The sequence below is a fragment of the Pan paniscus genome, chromosome 9 (genome assembly GCF_029289425.2).
Source record: "Pan paniscus chromosome 9, NHGRI_mPanPan1-v2.0_pri, whole genome shotgun sequence".
NCBI lineage: Eukaryota > Metazoa > Chordata > Mammalia > Primates > Hominidae > Pan > Pan paniscus.
In genome coordinates this window covers 33843810-33867850 of record NC_073258.2, presented here as the reverse complement: position 1 = coordinate 33867850, position 24041 = coordinate 33843810, and the positions used below count along the sequence as shown (strand labels likewise).

The 24041-nt window shown below is 32.0% G+C and overlaps 1 protein-coding gene across 6 annotated transcripts in view; it reads right to left on the bottom strand.

The window, feature by feature from the left end:
- ELP4 (elongator acetyltransferase complex subunit 4) overlaps window positions 1–24041 on the bottom strand; it is a 274679-nt gene that overhangs the window by 126861 nt on the left and 123777 nt on the right. For all 6 annotated transcript variants that reach the window (XM_003830413.6, XM_008955877.5, XM_034932357.3 and 3 more), the window contains exons 8-9: window positions 9535–9643; window positions 7163–7269 (exon numbers count right to left, since the gene is read on the bottom strand). In XM_003830413.6, coding sequence (XP_003830461.1) covers window positions 7163–7269; window positions 9535–9643 — 216 coding nt within the window. The remainder of the gene's footprint in view (window positions 1–7162; window positions 7270–9534; window positions 9644–24041) is intronic.

The window sequence follows — 24041 nt, the reverse complement described above, 5'->3', positions numbered from 1 at the left end:
ACAATTATAAAATACATTACACTGAGAATTCGAACAGTACATGAGGGTGAGTAACTCAGTGAACACTTCAGACAGGCCAGTCAGACTTCTCTAAGGAGCAGGTTGAGATAGTTAATTTACAATCCAAATGACATGAAAAGGTCTTGAAAAGATCAGAGGGATGAGGATTCTGAACATTTGCTGTGCAAAGGCACTGAGGCAGGACTAAACTTGAAATGTTTTAGGTACAAAAGTATCTGCAAAACTACCTACATCACAAGCTTAAGGATACCATATTTACTAAGCATTTGTATTACAGGCACCTTGGAGGATATACTAGTAAAATGTATCTTCTTACTTTCTAGGAACTTGAAAAATACATTTAAGTGAGGAAATGAAATAGCTGTGATTTGTCATCATTTTCTGTTTTCTTTTTTTCTATCTTCCTTAGACACTATAAATGACACATTATGAAAAGAAGTGTTTCAGAGAGTATCATGTAAACTGGACTAATTCTGCTACAGCAGTTCTACAAAGTCTTGAAGAAAATCTTCGAAGTACTGCAATATAATTTTCTTGGAGCCAAACCATAAAACACATATATAAATGTTTATGTCTGCAAAATTTAGGAAGAAGGGAGAAGAGACCTTTTCCCCTTTGCATATTTAGACAATGCTGAGGCTGTATCCTCCTGGTCTAAAAATTGAGATAACTGCATTACAGGTAACCATGGTATCTTTATGAGAGACTGTTAGTAAGATTCTAAATATTTGACTTTGCTTCGTGCAACTTTTCTTAAATTTCCTGAGTAACTTAGTTATGAATAAATAAATAGTGCAATGTAAAATATTAGACCCTAAGTTCAATTTATAAAATGAAGATTTTCATATAAAAATTACGGTCAAGGTGTCATATTTTAATTATATTTCTCAAAGAAAGATGATTCATTTGATATAACTAATTATAAGTTTCATATCCTACGTGTTGATGACCACACAGAAACTTTAAGACATATAATAGCCAAATATGAATCTACTCTTCCTTGCCAAATGAAGCAATGATGTTCTGCCAGCCAAACTAACAGGAAGCATGTGAAATGAACACAGAAGCAAACAGGCCTTACACTGCCTAAGGGAAAGTCAGCAAGATGGCAGTTTCAATCATTTGGAATAATACTAAAGCAGCCTTAGGCTTTTCTCAGAATGGAAACATGTCACTATTACTGCAATATTTCAACAAATCAGAATGCAGAGAAAAGAACACTTATGCAACCACATCTTGGAAGGGCACTTTACTCAACATTTAAGTGGAAAACAATTATAAAGAAATTTCAGAAAAACTGTCAGTGAACATAAATGACTCAGGGAAAAATGTTTTTTCTTTCAAAGTGCTTAATAGATTTTTCAAAAGCTTACCACTTAGAAACAATTTCCTTATATATTCTCCTTAAGGAATTATTAATATAAAGACAAATTTATATAAAGAGGTAAGTGAAAAGTTTGATATTTAGGTTGCCGGTAAGAAATGCTCATTTTTCCCCAGTACAGTACTATTACTTTGGAAGGTTTGATCAAAGGGAATAAGCTTTCACAACATTTATATAGGAAGTTAAAAAATACTTCAAATATTTTGGGAACTTACCTAATCAGGATACTTTTAGCATGTGTCTAGTCATGTAGCCATCTTTGGTCAATCATCAAAAAATCAAAGGGAAATTGGCATGACTCAACCCTAACTTTAATACCGCATGATTGTGTCGTGTAAGCTTGTTTTGTGTGAGAGCTGCTGTGGTTTTAGCAGAGAGATTAACAACCGGACCTAAGCTGGCCTCCAAACCTTGCCCTGCTGATGCCTCAAGCTCTTTGAAGTCTGACCATCATACCTGGCAAAACAACAGTGGGAACTAGGATGGTGTCAGATCTAATCAAATTGTTTGCTGCAGCATAGCTAACTATGGGGTTCACTAATTGGCCCAATTGCGGATTATACCTTTTGCTACAGATTCAAGACAATAATTTAGTTAAATGATGTTTTTTTTTTCTTATCTCTTCTAATTAAGATTCCAAAGTGGGAAGAAATAGGATTAGACAGATTCTCAAAACTGTGTTCTCCTTAAGGTGGTATGCACTTTTGATAGGTTAACTATGGCATGTGAAATATATAAAGTGTAGTAAGTATTAAACCAACTTCTGATGATTCTTTGAAACCTATGTAATGCTATTATATGCTGATATTACTTGAGAATAAAAGCATAAACATGAGAATGATAATATAATGAATATATCAAAATGTACACATGTAAAAAATTAGATTTCCATTGTTAAAAAATGTTAATTTGGGTTTATTTTTGACAAGTGATTTAATCTAAATGAATAGATGCCTATGTTCAACTTTGATTTTCTTTTCTTTCTGCTAGCTGCAGTGTATCTAGGAATAAAAGCTAGTTGAAACAGCAAACAATATTTGTAGTATATTGGACTACAGCCCATGATGCTACAACTTAAGAAGGCTCCCAAGCCAGACATTTATATTTCCATTATTTTATTTTAGTAACATAATTGTGAGTTGACAAGCAAGTTAACCATCCCGCTCCCATCTCTAGATACAGTAAACATATTCAACGTTCTACTTCTCATTTAAAAACTGGAAAGGCTGCTGAAAATAAGCATAGGAAATAAAGTAAACCTAGGACCAAACATATAATGAAATACTCCAAATTATTACACATTATCATAGCTACTAGCACCCCTGTAATTTGTAAGAGTTTATGCTTTTCCAATATGTAAATAATAATCTTATTGAATAATCCTGCTGAATAGTACCAAGTTATGTGGCAATATAATTATAAATCTAATTTATATTGATTCTATTCTAGTCTTAATACTTGAGAATAAATCTATTACATGAGTACATAAAAAATAATAGCTACTTAATAAAAACTGGTTGGTCAATTATTTTGTGAGGAAAAGTTCTTGGTGACTGGAGAGGTACTGAGGTCCTATTCTGAATTAGGGACAAAGTATGATAAGACAACCTTGAGTAAACATGATTTACTTTGACACTATTTTTTTGACCAATTACAGCCTACACAAGTAGTGTTAATCTTTATATTGAAAATTCGTAGTAAATATTGTAAGTCTTTACAGTATATTTCTTTACAGTATAAGTCTTTTGTATATTTCAGTGTTAACCCAGTTACTGTACTCTCTGACTTGAACTTAGAAACATTGAATCTTTGAGCTGGAAAACTGTCCCATTACCAAAGTGGAAACTCTCTTTGTGAAAACCTTAATGGATGGTGCAACTAATATAATAATACATTATTATCATTTATATTAGATAATTTTATGACTAGAATGTGCTACAGTATGATCGAGCTGAAAATGCAAAACCAAAATAGCAAAATATTATTAAGTGCAAGTGAAAATGTTGCATTTATGTCATCAAACATGCAGCCATATTTCAAATTCTGCCTAATCTTACTTGTTTATGTACTATAATTACATCATAATTACTAAAGAAAAAACTGGTTAATGATAGCCTGATATTAAAGAAGCAAAAATTACAGAAGCTAAGAAATGCAAGTTTAACCAGTTATTTTAGCTTGGAAGTGACGCCATGTACTCAAGTTATCTTACATGTAACTAAGAACACAGTGTGTATGGGTCACTTGACTGGTGAAGCTTATGTCATATTTATAGCTGTATTATTTGCACTATTTTTAAAAGCCCATTCATAATTTATCTATATTACATACATTTCAGCAAAGATTTTATACCTATTAAGTAAATAACCCTGTCCTTGATTCTAAGATAGATATAAAGATGAAAAAGACACCATTTATGTGTATTGAATCTATTATTATATCTTAGTAAAGCTTTTGTTTAAAATATTTAATCACTATATAAAAATATAACTAAGCTCATATAGTACTTGCTACTTAACAAAGGCTCAACAAATGTTTGCTATGATTAAATGGAGGTTAGGCAAGGTTAGGTAAATTCGATCTGGTTAAGATCAAGGAATAAGTAGTATATAATGGTTAATCAAATACTCCAGACTGTTACTATATATAGCTTATAAGAGTCATCAGTTTTCAAAGAATTGGAAAGCTATTTCTTTTAACCTGAAATCATAGTTTAAACTTTGACTTTTACTTATCCAGAATGCATGTCAGGATTTTAGTGCAATTAGTATGGATATGATTCTGCTATGGTTTTTGTAGAGGGGCTAATTTATAGAGCTTTGTAGTTACAGGTATCGGCAAAAATTTTTAATCTGATTAGATAAATATTTTCACTTGAATCTGGACAATACCAACATATACTCTGAGAAGGAAGAAATATTCCTTTGCTTTCTCCAAATCACTCAAAGAAATTAGAGACTATGAGTTAAAGTTGCTCTACCTGTTAGAGGCCCTTGGTAGCTGCTAGTAAAAAGATAATCAGTTTTCATACACATAAAGGGCAATGACTTAACAAATTAAAAAAAAGTTGCCCTAAAAATAGAGATGAGAGTGCTTGTCTGCTTCTTTTGCCCCTTGTTTCCAACCTTGCCCCCTTTTGAGACCATGTGACTGACAGTAAATTCCAACATGTAACAAATCTGCCTGTGGAATTGGAAATGTTATTTCTGCTTTCCCTGCTAAACTACCTTTCACTTCTGAAAGTGAGACTCTGATTCACTGTCTGATTCAATGTCAGATTCAACTATCTTTTACTTCTGAAAGTAAGACTCAGATTCAATAGACTACCTATAGACTTTACAGGCTAGTAAGGTTACATTTTATTTTTAAAAAAATATGAGGACATTTAAAAAGAACATTTATTTGTTGTGAGTATTAAAACAGTAGCATTTGCTCGATGATTTTACCCCCAATAAAGGAATCCTTGAACTAGTTACTTTCAGGTCATTTCTACCCGTTTCTAGTTTCTTTAATATATTACAAAGACTTGCTATCTGTTTGGATATGCATTTTAGAATGTACAATGCTACATTTAAAACATTTACTTTTAGGTGAACCACATGATTTTATTCTATTCTAATTATACCTATATATGTACTTCTATTTGGTTTGTTTGATTCCTTAATTTTTATTTTTTCTAATCACTAAATTGAGTATTATGGCATAAGTAAATAAGTTATTTAGAATGTGTATATTTATATTAAAATAACAAAAAAACTCAAAAAACTTAAGTGATTAGGTTATTAGCCAAAAAGGTGCAGAGTTTGATTATATAGAATTTTAAGAAACAACAGTCTGTTTGTGTTTTGTTTTCAAACATTGCTTCTAAACCACAGGTTGACCAATTATAGTGATTCTTAGTTTACCATAGTGGGAACAAGAGAGAAAATGGAACAGAAATCTGTGTGGTTAATAAAAGATCTTTCATCAGCTCTGATGGTGAAGTGTAGTTACTATTAGAACCTAAAGTTATTCAGAGGAGAGGTCCCACTTGACATCACGTAAGTTCTTTATTTCTCTCTTTCCCTCAACTCTCAGTAAGACTCAATGAGACAGAGAAAGAGAAATCATAAACATGATTCACATTACTGTACTACTTTCTTCTCTGGGTACAATATTTACTTTCACAGGGGAATCATCTTGCTCAGTTTGTATGGTAATAGAAATTGTATCTCAGATGTGGTTGTTAGAATACTGATTTTGGGGAAAAGGTGCCACATGGAGAGAAAAAACTTACGTCTTCCATTAAAAATATAAACTCAAAAGAAAATGATAATCATGCTTTCCTTGTGACACTAAACTATAACTGTATCCTTCTCAATGTTTTAAGCAATATTATGGTACATTACTCAGTATTCTGTCAGAAAAGCTGAAACAATGTTTGAACAATTACAGTGTTGGGTTCCACTTCAATGGTTTCTTCTGAGAACTAAAGCAAATTAGCTCAAGAATCACTATTTCCACACTCTCACTCTTTTGGCTTTAAGTGGCTTTTCAAGGGAGTTTCCCCAGATGAGAAACTTCTAACACTCCTGCAGAGATGACCTGCTTGAAGAACTGGCTGCCTGATTAACTATTAACTGCTCTCAATAGGATTAGATAATTAAGGACATTGATGACCATTAATTAGGAGGAGGGCACATTAATTTGTCACTGGATAGGGCCCTTACAATGATTTATAGGTTAGTGCTACTTGCAAATGTGAAGGGAAAGAGAAAAAGAGAGAGAACCATTAAGTTACCTTATCAAGTGGCCAGCTTAAAGAGGGCAGAGGGTCAAAAAAGGGCCAAAGTGGTCACTTAAGGGTGAAGTCCCAAACACCAAAGCAGTGCCAAGCCACATTGACCATCATTTGGTGATGAAGTTAAAAATATGCTAATTTATTGGTGGCAATTCTCTCTTTTTATGGTTTCAAGCAGTTAAGACAAGTGGCCTGCTTAGGAGCTTTTCATTTGAAAAGAGATTAAACAAAATGGTTTGTCAAGGTTGCTTGGCTGTTTTATGTCTTTGTTAAAAAAAAAATTGCACCGACTATACTGATAACTATCACATCACCCAAAAGCCATCTCTCTCTGAGCATTTACTTCGTTAATAAATACATCAATTCTAATTCCTTAATAGTTCTCTGTTCATTTGCTCTTTAGGAAGATTAAGTTGAAATAAATCTTTTGTCCTACTACTTTCTGTCACCATTGCTTACGTAAGGGTCACAAAAAAAGTTGTAGTGTCTTAGAAAATGTACTTAAAGACACTAGTGTAAATTATAATTTGTTTAGTTCCACACGAGGAAAGGTAATTTCATTAACAGTAAAGAAAAATGCTTTTAAAATGTAGATAAGAATCCTCTTAGCCACAGACAATAGTGTGTAGCATTCACATTCCACACCCAAGTAAGCGCAGCTCATTAACACTTAATTAAATATGCTTTTCAAAGCCATGGAAATATGCATATCATATTTATCATGTAAGTTTGGAGCTTACTTTTAATAGATATTCAAAAGAAAATCATCTTTGCCATACTTGATATATTGCAAAAATAAAACAATAGTCTAAAAAATTATTGTTATATCAGAAGAACTTGAAAATACTTAGCATAAAACACGTCCTAAGAATTTCATTAAAGTAAAAATAAGTGAATATGAAAATAAAATAAAGTAAAAATAAGTTAAAAATAAGTTTATCTCAAGATTGTAAACTAAAACATAAAAATTCTCTTACCTCAATGGTGAATAGTTTCCTTTTTAATTTAAAAGCTAAGTCTTTGACATCTGATTCATCACAGATCAAGTTATTAAGCCGAGGAATCTGCCGTATATGAATCAAGCCTTGTGGAAAGGAAATTAAAAGAAAAAAAATTTAAAACATTGTCATCAGATGCATAAATTAAACAGTCTTATAGCAGAATCCTGTAAATTTACACACAAGCATCCTCCCCTTTTAAAACTGGAGCTTACTACCAGGAGCAATGAAGCAAATGGTGTGATTATACTCAAGTAATCAAGCAGAATAAGATAAACAGAAATGCTTGTGCGAGGAAAACTAATTGCACTTTGGTACAGAAGTACAGATGTAAAGAGGGATCTTAATACTTGTCAAAACTACAGCCGGTTTGTGTGTGATTTTCTCTTGTATTTACAGTAAGCAAATATGGCTATCACCTTGCATGCTGCCCACGGCACCACTGAGTGATCTTTATTTTATTAAATGCACCACTAAGCAGCCAGCAAAACAAGGCTTATGGGTTACTGATAACCAGTGAAGCACTCATGAAAAATATTTCATTTTGTACCTTATTAATGACTTGAACAAACCATTGAAGAAAACTACATTTCAAAGTACACTCTAGGACCAAACATTAACCCCTATGCCATCCCAAGACACTCATTTGTATGGCATGTTAGACCTTTATGTAGCTGCTATAAGCTTTGCAACAGTGCTAGGTAAACCATGAGCTTTGGCCTCTTGTCAGTAGAAACACTTGCTAATTTTTTCTGACAAGGGCACTGGATAGCTTTTGTGCAGCCTAATGTAGTTTCTGACTAAACTAGGGGTCATTTCCCACAGATGAAGACATGGAAGGTTCTTCACTACATCTTTCTGCCTGACTCAGCTTATATTTAAAAATCGCCATCCCGAGGACACTGATCCAAAACATGGGGAGGAAAGGCAAATTACAGATTTGAACAAAGAGACAAATCTTACTTATAGAACTGCTTCTCTAGTACAAGGTTTTGTACGTGTGTTTAAATGCTTAATAATGCATCTATTAGTCTTAGGTTAAACCTTTAAAGGTACTTAGCTTTAGAAATGGCCTCTTCAAAAATAATTAACTAAAATACCTGAAAATTTTTCAAACTTAAAAAAATGTAAAAGGTGTTTCAAGAAGACAGCTTTTGGCTACAAATTAAGACTATCTCATACATACTATTTAGTAAAATATATTTATTAGAAATAGGCACACCATACTTTTATTTGTACGTTTCTTATTTTAACCTTGAATGTGCTTGCTTAGCTATCAAGAGGCCTTATAGAATAAATTAATAATTTCATCATCAGGTCCTCCTTATTAACAGAAAGCATACTAGTCATTAGAACCACTCTTTACTCAGTGGAAAATAATTTATCAATTCAGAGATTTTAGCACAAAGAATCATAGTCTTTCAACCTTTGCAATATTTTAATCAAAATAATATTTTTTAGAATATAAAATATTTTACAAAATGCATAAGCTCGTAATACTTGTCTTATAAAATCTGGTAGCAGGCTTCAAATAAGCTACTCAGTCTTTAGAGGTTTCCACAGAAGTATGGTAGTTCCATAACAATGGTAGCAATAATTTATTTATACTAAGAATAATAGGTAAAAATCTGTTATTCACTACATTCTATATTTGTTTTAGACCTATATTACTAAGACCTAAGTACTACACTTTTACTATTCATATAGTTCTACATAAGACTCTTTATTAAAAAGAATCCCCAAATTAACCAAATGACAATATTACTAAAAGTAAAAAAAAAAAAAAAAAAGTAAAAGTCTGATGAATTCACCTGTGTTTATATCAAGGTGGCAATATTTTATAATTTGTTCATAACTCATACTAACAAGAAAATGAGTAAACAGAGAAAAGTTCAAATACAATCAAAGATCTTCTCTTTCTGAAAATGTAATTGACTAGGAATCTGTAAATATAATCCAGTATGTATCTTATCATATGGCTAGGCTTTGTAAAGTATAAACTGCTATAGAAAACTGTCATTATTAGAATTAATACGATATTTATTTCAAACATGGCTAGTAAGTATGACTGATTACATGGCTACCTTAAGCCACTAGGATGACAAAATATACACCTGACTCAGCCATGCCTCAGTACTTGGGTTTGACTCCTTTCAGTTATTATAGTCTATAGTCTTAATGTAGTTGGGTAATAAGCTGCCATGGAAGACTGGACAGGAATGGAAAATATTTAACAGGTGTATTATAAAATTCATACTCCTTGACAGTAGATATTCGGATTGAACAGGATGCTTCCAGGTAACCTAGAAGCAGCCTGCTCCTGCTCTTCTCATTATGAAGGTTGTACTTACCATGATAATCCTTATACAATGGGTTAGTTTCTCTCTCAGAACCAATAAATGATTCCAGACCAACTACTATATCTGACAAGGTTGTGACACGGGCAATAATGGCTTTATTCTGCAAAACATGGACACAAAACAGTAACGTTAAATATTATGTTAATAGTATAATATCTATAAAATATCCCTATGCCATCTCATGAAAAACTGTAGTGGAGATAGACTATCAACAGTGAAATAACTTAAAAGTTAAAGCTATTATAGGCTGAAAACTGGATGGAAATATGCCCTTAATTGAAAATGCTGGCCCATGTAGTCATGCTATTCTAATTTGAAGAACTGAAGGGAAAACATAAATTGGTAGAAGACATAAATGGATTAGTTCTGATAGAGAACGTAAATTGATTATTTTTCACTTGTATTAAGGAACAAGACTACCTTTATTCTCATACATGATTATTTTTCAAATTACTTCATCCAATGCCCATTGGAAAACCTGTCAGACAGCAGGATTCAGAAGCAGTAGATGGTACAGCATAAAGTATAGGGCAAGAGTCCCACTGTCGTCTGTCAGCTGGGACAAGGTCCCAGCCCTATAACAGCTGAGGTCCTCTGTGACATATTAGAAACATGGAAAGGACCAGCTAAGAGACTGCAACATGGCTAGCTATGAAGTCTTCTGTTTTCTCTTTCCAGATGCTGCCATTTGGCTCTGGGATAATAATGAAGGGAAAGAAAAGATGGTAGATGACTAACATTTAGACCAGTAGCCTATCCTTTATTTCTCGACACAATCTGAGATGAACTGAAATACTGCTAAATACATTTTAATAAATGTCACATTTTGCCAGATCAAAACAATAGGTTAATATGTTTATCAACCTAGTATGCCCAGTTATTAAGTAGCAAAAGTTCTAAAATACTAAGAATCTCCTGGCTATAAGAATATAATCATCAAATATCTGGTAGGGTTTTTTTTTAATTCTTTAATTACTGGAAATCTAGTATTCCTTTTAGCCCCTGACAGGGTGGTAGATCAGAAAACTGTGATTATATGCTATGATGTCTTAGACAATTTTTTGCTTGGCAGATCTAGATAAGTTGAAAATGTTTTTTGTAAAATTTTGCAATTTTGAAACTCTCATTTTATACAATGGTAATGCCCACCAGTTTAAAACTAATCTTTGAAGAAAAGAATGGGAAATATAAAACAGTCAAGAAAATTTATCAGCCTGCTATATCCCCTGTTAGAAAGAGGTCAAATATAATAAAAGATTTTCATTTTCTGGGAATATGATTACAACTGAGCTTACTAATATTCTTGTTTCTTAAGTCCCTTTATAAAGATGGCCTAAGAATGAAAAATTAAAGAGGGCTGGTCAATGTTACCTGACTTGGTATTATGAAACACATAGCAGCCTGTGTCACCAAACATTCTGTTGAAATGACTGGTTAACTCACACCTAGAGCAGTATTTGAAACTCCTTCATAAGTTGGAATGTGTGTTATATAAAGAATGTTTCAGCATTATACAAGGAAGGTTTCAGCCTTTGGATCAGTGTTGTTAAAAAGAATCAGTAAAAATAATTATTCTTAATTGTCTTTAATATGTTCAATCACGTGGGCACACTAAGTATAGAAAAACATAGTTTGGAAATGCCTATTTTTTCTAAGGCAATTTTTCATTCAATGGTGAGAAAATAATCCAGATTGATTCCTTACTTTCAGTTCTGTGCCACAGGGGATGGTCCTACTCCAGGAATAACAGGGGCTTCAGAGGCCATAAACATGTTCCTCTCAATATTTCTTTAGCCAAAGACCATTATATCAAACTCATCCAGGTTGGGTTTCAGCCAGTTATTCTTCACCCAAACAAAAATGTCTGCCAGACATTCCAACAGCTGGGATACAGTTCACAATGAGTCAACTTGAAAATGATTCATTGTGCTGAGTACTGAACAATGTTGGGGTGGGGGTGGGGTGTGGCTGGGTTGGTAGTAAAGGCTGAGAACAAGTGGGAGATGAAGAATAACCATGTGGTTCCCCCATTAAGAAGAATCATGGATAATAACCAGCAGGCTCTTATCATTTCATTTTTAGGATAAACTCAACTGGGAAGAGTACTCCTGTCATGGACCCTCAGATGAACAAGCATTTATAAAGGCTACTGACAATATTTCTTAATCAAAAGGTCAGATTTCCTTTTATCTATAAATAAAAGACTAAGCCTTTTTATCTAAATATCTGAAACTAAAATGATACAAGTCAATTTTTGTTAGAACTCATCTATTCAAGATTTCAGTGATATAAACTAGGACTTTCTCAATTATATGAATAACAGAAATTGCAAGGTTTAAAGATGAGATAAATTTCAATTCTGATAGTACATAAGCAAGGTACTGTGTATTTAAATGGTCAACCTGACATTTGCTTATTTCAAAGAGGATTTACTTCTTTCATTTAATCTTAACATTTACTAATAAACCATTTTAAATCCTATAATGTTTATCAACTTTATAAGTCTTTTAAAGGTAGTTTGTGGGAGATTTAAAAAAAATCAGTTATCCACTTTGAAGGGGAAAACTAGTGAATTCTAGCTGAAAAATATGCACAGCCTAGATTTCACAATTTTCCAGAAACTCATTCATGTATTTCACTTATTATATTTCTAAGTTTCACAGGTTTGCATCATAGTCATTAACTATAAACAAAAGTCTATTGAAAAAACTTCCATAAAGTATTAGTACAAGAATAATTTTTCATCATACTATTACCATAAAATTAGTTATATAGTTTCACAGTGATCTTACTGCTTTCTGCACATTTATTTTGCAAAATTATTTGTATAATGTGGCAGACCAGATTAATTGTGAAAGTTGTAGGGATATCTGAAAAACATTTATAGAATAAAAAGCAATGGAAATTACATAAGAATAACATCTAAGTTTCTGACTGAGAAAATGTTTATTTTTACTATAAACTTATTCAACCTTCTAGTTATGTGTAGGAGCATAAAAGACATTTGGGCTTATAAACGTATATGTGTTTTAAAAAGTTAAAAAAATTGTTATAGATTACTTCTGCACCTCCAAGCTTCATAAGGAATATGGTCTATTGATGTAATCTTACCTTAAAATCATTCTTGTCAAAAAGTCTTTCAAATAATAATATTAATACTAAATGGTCTTTTAGATAAAAGCAGGTGAATTTACTTAGAAGAATATAAAATTAACAGCTTAAAAAACCCATAAAAGCATAATAATCACAATTCACTTTAGCAGGAATACACTATGGATAATAAATTGTCATAATATAACCAGCAGTGTTCAGAAAGCTTTAGCATAATGATCTGAGCAGAGGCCTTGAAACTGGAACATCCACATTCTCATCTTAACAGATTCTAAGTGTTTTTATGTTATTCACCAAGATGTAAAACCCTTTTGGTCTTCAGTATATATTAATAGATAGAAATGGAGAAGTAGAGGTATTTGTACATCAATTACTTAAATTTGAACATAATCTTTGCATTAATTTTCAAGTTGTTACAATATCGTTTCCAGTACGGAACATTTCAGTAAGGACATTCAGAATTCACCAATCTGGGTAAATTAATGCTTATGGTGTATGTATGTTATAATGACATCACCCAAGTATGTACAATGATATTGCCACCCCTCCTCCTTGCCCATCTGGATATTAAAATGTAGGATGGCTCAAAAATCCTTCTTATCCTAGACAAATCTCCCTGCGCTCCTGGGTGAGAGTTGTCAGCTCTGGATAGTAGCCAAGACATGACTAGGAGGGAAGCCAGAAGAGAGGAAAGCCAGTGTCCAGGAGTTTTAAGAGTTTGCTGGCAATCTCAAATAGCATTGTATTAAGTTACATAAAGGGCTCTTAAAGTTTTCTGTTGCAACATAATTTAATTAATCATTTAAATTTAAAATATGTCAAATGGTGTTGCAAATAAGCAAAGCAAATCAGATTGTCCAGTCTTCTACCTTTGTATTTCAATTTTAATTTTAAAAAAAAAAACCTTCAGAGTATTTGTTTTGACTGTTCTCTGTTTGGTTTCATAGAGTGTTTCCTGTTTGCCATTATACAATGGTAATACATTTTTTATTAGGGTACAACAAATCTGTTAAATGGATTTTAAATTAAGGAAGATTAATTTAATGCTCCCTTTCAGATCAAAGTTCTTAAAGTCAAAACTATGAATTTTGTTAAGAGATAAAAATTTAATCACTGCCATTTAAAGCTCCTACAATTTTCTAATAAAAATGGTTCAGATATCTACTTAGAGTTACCAAGTAACAATCAGAATACCTTAAACCCTCAATATTTCCTTATTTTCCCAAACCTAATTATCTCAACAGTATAAAAGATGCAATTTGTACGAACACAAAATATATTTCCAGAAAAAATTTTAGTAAGAGGATTAAGAAGTAATTAACCAATAACTTAATTATCAAGAAGCTTGAAAGGAGTAAATCAATCAACATAAAGCATTTATGCAACGCCTCAAGTAAGAGCAAGTTCCTGAGTTACTCTATACTATTTAAGAAAGATAGGAAAAATAATATGAAAGGAAGAGCTCTCATTTGAGTATGGCACAAATAACAGATTTGGGGCTATAATAGCCTGAAAGCACTATTAAGTTAATTTTGAAGACTTAGATAAATATTTAAGTTACTTTACGTTTGACCATAATACATGATGTAGTGGTTGTGTGTTGGGAGAGTGCGGGGAGGGGAGTACCCACAAGAAAAGCAAGTATGTCATAATCAACAGCTCAATTTATAACATTTTCTGAAAAATGATATGCAGAGAACATGAATATAGGAGAACTTAAGACCTTTCTTTGTTCTGTAATCCAAAAAATAAGCTTGGATCCAAGGATAAATACGGGGATATTTAATAAGACATTTATTTTTCCATGCTTATTAGGTTTTCCATTCTACAGAAATCAAGACTGTGAAATAATAAAGTTATTTATACTATGTTTATAACTTTTTACAAACTTGTCCCACTTCCTCCAGAGCTGTCACTTGCTCCTGTGGATTAGATTTTTATTTTATCAAAAAATATTTGATAGTGGGAAAATAATTCTGTTCATAATCATGAGATTTAGAATATTTGTAATAAACTGATGAAGGTATCAGATTAAATCTTTCCAGATTTAACACTGAACTTCAAGTCATGGTTAATTTTAGAATACAGAGGAACTTTTGTAAATTAAAAAAATTCTAAATGTAACATTATCTGCCTAGCATCATATAGTAATATTCACATAGGAAAACTGTAAAACAAACATATTTTGGTTCTTTATCCTAAAGCTCAAAACGTATCCACAAAGGGGCTAATGGCAAATATTCCTAACCTCGATGGCGAAAAAAAACTGCTAAGATATCAAATTTTACTAGGAATAGGCAATGGAGCCACAACTTTTTGTGTTTTCTACATGGTCAAATACTCAATATTCTAAATTTTGATATGAAAATATTGGTTCTTTATAATTGAGACTTTTTTAAAGAACACATTGTTTTACTTTCAGAAATATTGTTTATATTATATTTACACTGGCTTCAAATATTCAAATAAACATACTTTGCAGAACATTTATTTATATTAGTTTTGTTTCTTTTTAAGTAAGTTATTCTATAAAACATTAAAAAAACTTACATATTCTGAAAAATCAGAAATGGGATGAACAAAATACTGAAATGAATAGGCTGGACAGAATAATGGTATAATATTCAAAATTAATTGTAGGCATTTTTCTTAACTATACATCTAGTTTCATATTAAGAAATCTACCCACAGAAAAATTTGTGTTTCATGATTAAAAATGTTTTATGGGAAACTTCCTAAATCAGAAATCTTTTTTTAGTACTTTGATACTTGAAACCCTAAAATGCAATTCACAGATGTCCAAAAGCTCACGCCCTGCCTTGAAAAACAATTGCTAATATCCAAATATCAAACAGAGCATCCAGCTGATGTTTGTGATGCAGTAGCAGGTTAAAGATACTAAAGTTTAAAATCAGCTTAGAATAATCCCATATTGAGTATAAAATTATAGCCTGTCATCAGGAGCAGGTTGACAAGAGCCAGGTCCAGATGGGAGACTGGCTGGGAAAAAGGCTGAGGCAGGTGGGAAAATGATGGGAACCTGATGGAAGACAGAACTACTCCCTCTGCTGGCAAGGTCCTCACCTGCTTGAATTTTGAACAAATGACTAGCTTTTCTTTAATTATTTAAGATACTATCAATAAATTATGTAAGGTGCCCCCCTTTCAGTCTGCGCATTTTCAAACTCAGGGTGTCTTATATTCACCAGATTAATTTGGCAAAAATATAAAGATCCAATGTTTCACCAGGAGGTCGAATTATTTATCTTGTAATTTAAGTGCATCATAAACATAAAATATAGCATTGTTTTTATAATATAAGGCCTTTAAAAATTAAGAATGCCTTTGAATTATGTTTGTTGATATATACACTTTCTTGAAGAAAAAAAATTCTTGGGCTACAGACTTCACAATCTCTTTCTCAGGCTCTGCATAATGCCCCGTAATGAAATAATATAGAAATGAACCATATAAATCAACTATACAGGGAACAAGGAAACAGCATGTCACAGCAAAACAGCATAGATGTACAGCGCCAAACCTATCTGATAATCTAATGATCTGAGTTTACAGATATTATGTACTAATATGTAAGAAATTAAGAACTAATGTTTACACAAAAAATTTGCTAAATTTTACAGAAAAATTATTCAATATTTGATTTTCAATGTAAGTTAATAGCTGCAGCAAAAACATTTAGTAAAAATCTGTTCTAAGATTTTGGCCTACAACCAGAAGCTCCCAGAACAGGAGGGATCAGCTTTTTCACCCACTGTTCTCATCTGAATCCTGGCTTAAAAGCTATTCCAGCTCCCAGCTTTCCAGAAGGCTCCATCCCAGGAATCCTTGCCTGCCATTTGGTTTGCTGATTTTAATCTCTCAGGACTTTCTTACAGTGGCTCTACTATGCTGAACTGGCACTTGCTTCTAGAAGTCAGTTATTATTAAACCTGTAGGTCAATTGTGGCACTAACAACTCTTTGGAAGCTTTAAGCCACAGTATACAATTTGCTAGTCTAATTAAATATTAATTCTAAGTGTTACATTTTGTGGCTAAGAGCTTTTATTTTCTATCATCAGCCTGGAAGAAAAAGAGGTTACAAGCCTAATTTAATCTCTCCCCTGTCCTTCCCAACATTAAAGATCAACTACATAGGGTGCGAAAACATTATTAAAGAAGCAAGAACTCTTCATATAGCAATAATAATGTAATTAATAGGAAAGGGATAAAACATAACACTAGGACATAATATCTGACCTGGTACTTAAACAGCTTTAAATTGTAATTGTTTACAAGCATGTTTGGTCTCAACATTAAAAAATAAGTATCATTCACATTTGATGACGGTAATCTTTCTTTAAGGGAAAGTATGTAACCAAGTATATAAATAGGAATAATTCAAAACTCATGTTTTCTCACAGGTATTTTTCAGATATCTTACAATGCCAAAGAAAAAAATTTAGTAATTTTATTTGTAAAATAAATGAAAAATTAAATAAAGTTGTACTTGTTTTCTATACACAAAAAGTGATATAGAAGATAGTTTATGATAAAAATAATGTAAAAGATCATTTCCCCTCTTTTTCTCCTACCATATTCATGTAGCTTGAACACACAGGGCTCCCCACATCCCCTTCTGCTCCCAGAACAGTTGTGTCCATCCTTGGACACTGGGCATTATAAAGACGATGCAGTCCAGCAGCCAAAGATTCCATATGTCCAAACAGATGACTCAATCTCCATACCGTGATGAGACATTTCACTATTTATATCATTGATACATTTGAAAAGTTTGGCCCTAAATAGCCCATTAGCTAATAACTACTACCATTATAGGAACTACAGAATGAATAACAGTATGAACAAGAACATCACAAAGTTATTTTAGAGAAAGGAAAAATATTTTAAACCAAAAATTTTTTTTATGGTTTACTGAATATGTTTTGGTTAGATTAAGTGTAATGAAAGGTTTCTGAATCGTACTTCTCTTTTAAAGATGAAAATGACAATTTAAAATATATCCTTACTGACAATTTAAAATATATCCTGTTCTTATTCAATATGCATATTCACACAAAGACAAAGTTATACATATACTACTATGCTTAATATAGACAGAACTTTATAGATAATTTAGAGTTTGTGTAAAAAGTTTCAATCATCCTTGTCCAAAAAAGTAAATTAAATATATACGTATAACGCATACAAGCTATGATGTGACTTTAAAAATTAACCGGGTATCAGCATGTGTAGTCTGAAACAAGAAAAAAAGCTTGAGCTGTAAGAATTATAAGTCCAAAGTCTATGGTAGAAGGACTGAAACACAGACTATTTGTTATTTTAAAGAAAAACCGATTCTGTTTACAGCTTACTATACTGACACAAAGTCACTGGAATTTGATAAATATGATGTAAAACTGAAATGGGTATAATATAATTTAGCTCATTTTAAAAACTGCTTCTTTTTAAACTCTTAAATATGTAAATTTCTTATAATCAATTTCAGAGTCGTTAAGAAGATCTGAAAACATTAAAGGCAGATTCTCAGTTAAGAATATTCTGATTAAGAAAAGAATTCATAAAAAATGACACTCTGAATATCTGGCTTTATCCTTTAGTAACTGTAGCTATGATCAAGAGATTAATCTGTAATTTTCATCCCTAAATATTCTTCTTAATAAAGTGCATTTAAAAAGATCATTTGAAATAAAGTTAGATGACTGAAGGTGGTGGTATGCTCATATCAACAATTAGATAAAAAATATTTTCCCAAAATTTATAGCTGTAAACTCACAAAAGTATATTTTTCTTCACCATGCAATTATTCTTAGTTCTTGTTTTAAGAATAAAAGATTTCACACTGAGAGAAATTCACAAGGCCATTGGAGTCCACATTTCATAATCCCATATTAGTGGTTAGTTCTAAAGCGGTCCATTGCTTGACTTAGAGTTTAGCTGCTAAAATACTCAGCATGAACAAAAAAGTTTATGGATGTGAAAAGGTTTGTTCTGAATTTCTCTACATAGAAACATACTGTATCATTCACTTCAGTAGGTTCAAATCTTCTAATGTTATAGAAGATTAATTTGAAAACACATCAATTAAAATAACACACTAAATAAAATCTCATTCATTTTTCAAGAGACATATTTTAAAAAGGTCCTTTCTCCCTCCTTTTCATCAGAAAATGAATTTTCCTTGGTATAAGCTAACATGCTGGTAATAGTTTTCTTCAATGAGATAGCTGGGAAAAAATTCTACAGATCAAATTATTATAAAACAGTGGGTATATGACAAAAATTGAATAAGGCTGTTAATTGATCAAGTGTCAATGATGACAAACGAAAATATGCTATAGGCTAGTTTCAAATCTGAAATTTGGTTGAATAAAGGAAAGCTAAATAGTTTACCAACTACTGTTCTCTAGACAAGTACATTAAACTCTGGCGATACTTAAAATTATTATACAATGAAAAAACATACTGACATATTCTATGATCCAGAATGTCAAAGGAGTTTTCATTCTTGCATTATTGTTGTTTATATTTTAAAATTCCTTAAAAGTGCAGACTATGACAGCTTGAATAAAGATTAGCAATAATAAGTAAATTTTCTTTTTGAAAAAAATGCTGTGAGAACGGTATAACTTTCTCCATTTCTAATTTTATTAATTAGTTTAAGTGTTTCGATATTTATTTCCTGACAGTTTTAGGTAAAAGTGCCTTAAAAAATACAAATCAAAAACAACTTGCCACAGATTATACTAAAAAATGCATAAACAAGGGGAAATTTATTTTCTTTTCACCTCACTAATAAAATCATCATAAGGCACAAAACTAAGTTTCTATTTCCAAAAAGAATAAGTGTTATTGGTCACCATTTTCTTCAAGCACACAACTGTTACTGGGAATTGAAAATAAAATTACCTATTTTCAAAAGCCACAAAATGTTTGCATAATTTGGAGGTGGATGACAAATTTTGCTAGTGGTAAGCCAATTCCCATTTACAGAACAACAAATTATTGTTTCATATCTTGCTAGATATGGAAGTCAAACAGTATCCTATTGTAACTGCTTTAAAGTTACCACTTTGCAAAAGAAAAAGATAACTCATTAAAAAGTTTCAAAGGGTACAAAAACATTTCTGTTTCTAACAGTAAAAGGGGGACAAGCAGCACAATGCTGAGTGTAGCCAAAATATAATAACCTTTAATATGGGTATTTACACCAAAGTTTTTAAAAGTTGCAATAATATTCTTATAATTATAATAATATGTAGGAAGAGTTTAAATATAGTGTTTTAGTTACTTTTCTTAGAAGTAACCTTTTCTTTTTTTCTTCTTTCAATCCACGACAACCTCCTTCACTCAACAACAGAGTTTTGAACAGTTGAGTTGTGAGAATGTGAGCAGCTGCTGTTATTATAACTAAAGGTCTGTCTACTGCTTGAGTCTGAGAGACCACATGTTCGGCTGTCCTCTCATCTTGCCATCCTCACCAATTAACTATTAACATGGAGGGCTGTACACATGCTCTTGGGGGCTCTTTAACAGGCTTCTTGGCGAGTGGAACAACTACACAGCAGGGATCTGGGAACTGAGTAATGCTGGAATATAGGGGAGCCGTCCGTAGTTCTGCTTCTTCTAATGACACTTTACTCCACAGTTCAGCATGTAACAAAGTCTGTATTTAACTTAGCCATTTTCACACACATTTTTAGTTCAATGTCTTTGGGCAGATACTAAAACTATATTCTATCAAGAGACAATATGAGTAATAATATTACTTCAAAGGGAAAATTGTTTAAGATTATATGCATATACACTTAAGACATTCATAATATATTTGTTGAACAATTTTTGTGTTTTCTTAACAGATATTTAGAATTTATTTTTATATACTTGTTCCAAAGTATGCTTGCTATTTTTTTCCTGTGGCATTAAAGAAAATAATCTTCAACCTGAAGGAAATAAGAAATTTCAAGTTCAAAGTTGTGGGACTGAACATAAAACATTTCAAATGCAAATTAAAAAATAAGTCTTCATTCTACTCACAAAAGTCTTATTATAACAATAAGTTAAAATCAGTTTTGAATCTATGTCATTATTTTCCCTATTTTAACTTTTCCCTCTCTTTGCAATTTCCTTAACTATGTGTTCTTTCCCCTACAATGAAATTAAACATGGGAAGCATGCCAAAAGTACAATAAAGGGTAACTAATCATTACTATACAAGTCTGACAGAATGCTAATAACTAAAGTAAGAACACCGATTGGCTGGTTTAACAATTCAAGAAATAAGGATATTTTATACAAAGTACCTTTAATATTAATTTATATAATGCACTCAAATAAAGGTACCACAATTTTATTATCTATACATGCCCAACTATATGTATGATAAAATTTTCAAGGATATCCAACTACATTTCTATTTCTGCCCAAAACCACTCTACTACCATCCCCAAGCTCAAGTATTCATATACTCACATATACTACTTTTCTGTTCCATCCTATCTTTTACATTGTTGAAAAAGTTCCATGTGAATAGGAATCTTGTTTGTCTTGTTTGCTACTGTATCCCTATGGGTGCCTAGAACAGTGCCTGCATTATTTGTTAAATAAGTGTATAAGCTAAATTACCCACAGTCATTCAATCACCATTTAAACCCTAACTTACAATCTCCAGAGGTGGCACTGGTCATAGTGGACAGGAAGGTGATGTATGATGTTTAAAGAGTCTTGTTACAACATGGTGATGCTACTAATATTTGGATGGCCAACTGACTTTATCTATGCCTCCTGGTCTGTCTCAGGCCTAACCTGTGAGAAGATCCTGTCAGTGTTTTTCGTAAAAAGAGGCCGCTGGAGATTTCTATTGCTTTGATAGACTTTTATATCTTATTTTTTGTAGCCTGATCTCTGTTCAAATCCTCAATTTTGGAGATCTGTTTAAGTAATAATAGTGAAGATGACAACTGCTAACATATATTGAATGCCTACTATGTGCCAGCACTGTTTAAGTACATGTTATTACTAATCCTCTTAACTGGATACTTTTTGCTCCATTTTCACAGATGAAGCTGAGGCTGAAAAAATTAAGACTTGACTAAGACTATGAAACTAGTTGGATCCATCTGCCTCTAAGATCCCAGGTTCTTTCTATCATTGAATGCTACTTTGTGCATAGTTTGTTTCTAAATTTTGACTCTAGTATCTATGTTGAACAAGTAGCACAGCACAGTGGCGTTAAGATTATGGTAATAGGAGGTAGACTACTTAAGTCTAAATTCTGCCACTCATTAGCTGTGTGATCTTGGGAAAAGATAATGACAGTACCAACCATACAGGGTTATTATGAGAATTAAATGAGTTGATATTTGAAAAGCATTTAGGACTGCAACTGGCCCATAGTAATCACCACGTAACTTTTTATTAAATAAACTCACAGTGCCCTGGTTATATGTATTCGTACATCTTTGATTACCTTTCTAAGCATACTGCTTGCAATTCTTATTCTCTTTCCTTAGCCAAAAGACTGATTTTCCTTGACAGACTTTAAAAGTTATTAAAAGTTTTACTTCATATTTATATAATGATGGGTTTGAAAAAGTACAAGTTTTATATTTTCTCCTAAACATTTTCATATAAAAACAAATATATGGTCAGACATTATGTTCAAAGAGCAAGGGAAAATTTATTTGTTTTTTATAACTCCATTGGTATTAGGGCCAGAAGACTACTATATGATAACTTTGCAAAACCGTCTAGGAATGAGAGATTGAAAATTGGAAAAATTTTAGAAGGTTGTGCAGTTTTTTAAAAAAAGACATTCTCTGTTTTGAGGAATATGTCTTAATTCTTTGTCACACTATATAACTTTATACTCATTACCAAAATCTGACCCTATATTTTGCTATGTCTATTTCAAAGAAGTCTCTTTACTGCTATGTTAAGAAGCATAAATTTAATCTCTCTTCCAGTTATACAGGGGCTGAAATATACCTGTAAAGTATCAAAGTTAAAATATTGTTTCAGGTTCAGACATCCAGATCACTATATCATTCACTTATTATTTAATCAGTTATCTAGATAGGCTGATTGGAGGTCATCTGATAGAATCTGCTGTTCCCTTAAACAGAGGGTACAGGATTCACTGTCACAGAAATCCGCAATGGGAATCTCTTCCTTAAGTAATAAAGATGCTCACCAACAAAATGGCTTTTAAAAAGTGTTTTCCTTTTCTTTCTTTCTGTTTTCTCACAGAGGCCCCTTTGGAATAAAATTTAAAGTTACATATGTACATATATTTTTTTCATAATTGTTTTTGTTTGCTTTGCAATTATGCAAAAGGAAGCATATTTTCATCTTTTTTCTCTCTTGTCTAGAATGGAACTTTTTGTTTAATCTTTTATATGTACTAATTTATCAAATATTTTACAATAATAATTTTCTCTTAATAAATATGGAATAATTACAATGTTAGCCAGTAACTTTTTTTTCCTAATAGAAACTTAGTGTCATCAAAGGTAGTTAATAATTCAGGACACATAGATATAGTGTGACAGAGGGTAAAGAGTTTAAATTTTAGAGTTAACCAGATCTGAGCTTGAATACCAGCTTAAAATGTACAACAGATATGGGATATTGGATAATCATTTAATTTCAGTTTAGTTGTCTTTGCAAAGGGTGAAATCACAGCTATCTTGCAGGGTTTTTGTGATGATTAGTGAAGCCATATAACCTAATGGTGAGGGTGATAAGGTTTGAAGTCAGGGAAGAACACTGGCCTGCTACTTATTAACTGGGTGACCCTATGGAAACAGAGGTAAAAACTATCCGTTTCACAGGGTAGCACTGAAGATTCAAGGACATAATACTTGTAAAGTGCTTGGGATGTAGTACATGGCTAATAAATAGTTGTAGTAATAGAACAGTAGTAGTAGTAGTATAAGTAGTAGTATTTTCACCAGTATCTGATAAGTCTGTTTCATGTTTATTTATCATAAAAAGCTCACCAGGTCTACCCAAACTATTATTCGAGTACTAACTTTATGATAACTTATTAACAATGAAAGCAATACAAGTATGTGTACAATGTCTAGCATGATTAGAGAAAGGAGTCTCCTTATGATATGTCTGCAACTGTAAACTAATAATAATAATTTAGGTCCAGATACAATGTATAAAAACCCCTTCAAGGAAAACCGAATTATCCTCTGCTGCCTTTTATAAATAAATAAATTCTACTGGCCAAGGAGACCAAATTCACTTCTTTTAAAATTTAATTTAATTTTTTGTAGAGATGGGGACTTGCTATGTTACCCTGGCTGAACTTCTTGCCTCAGGTGATCCTTCTGCCTCAGCCTCCCAAAGTGCTGGGATT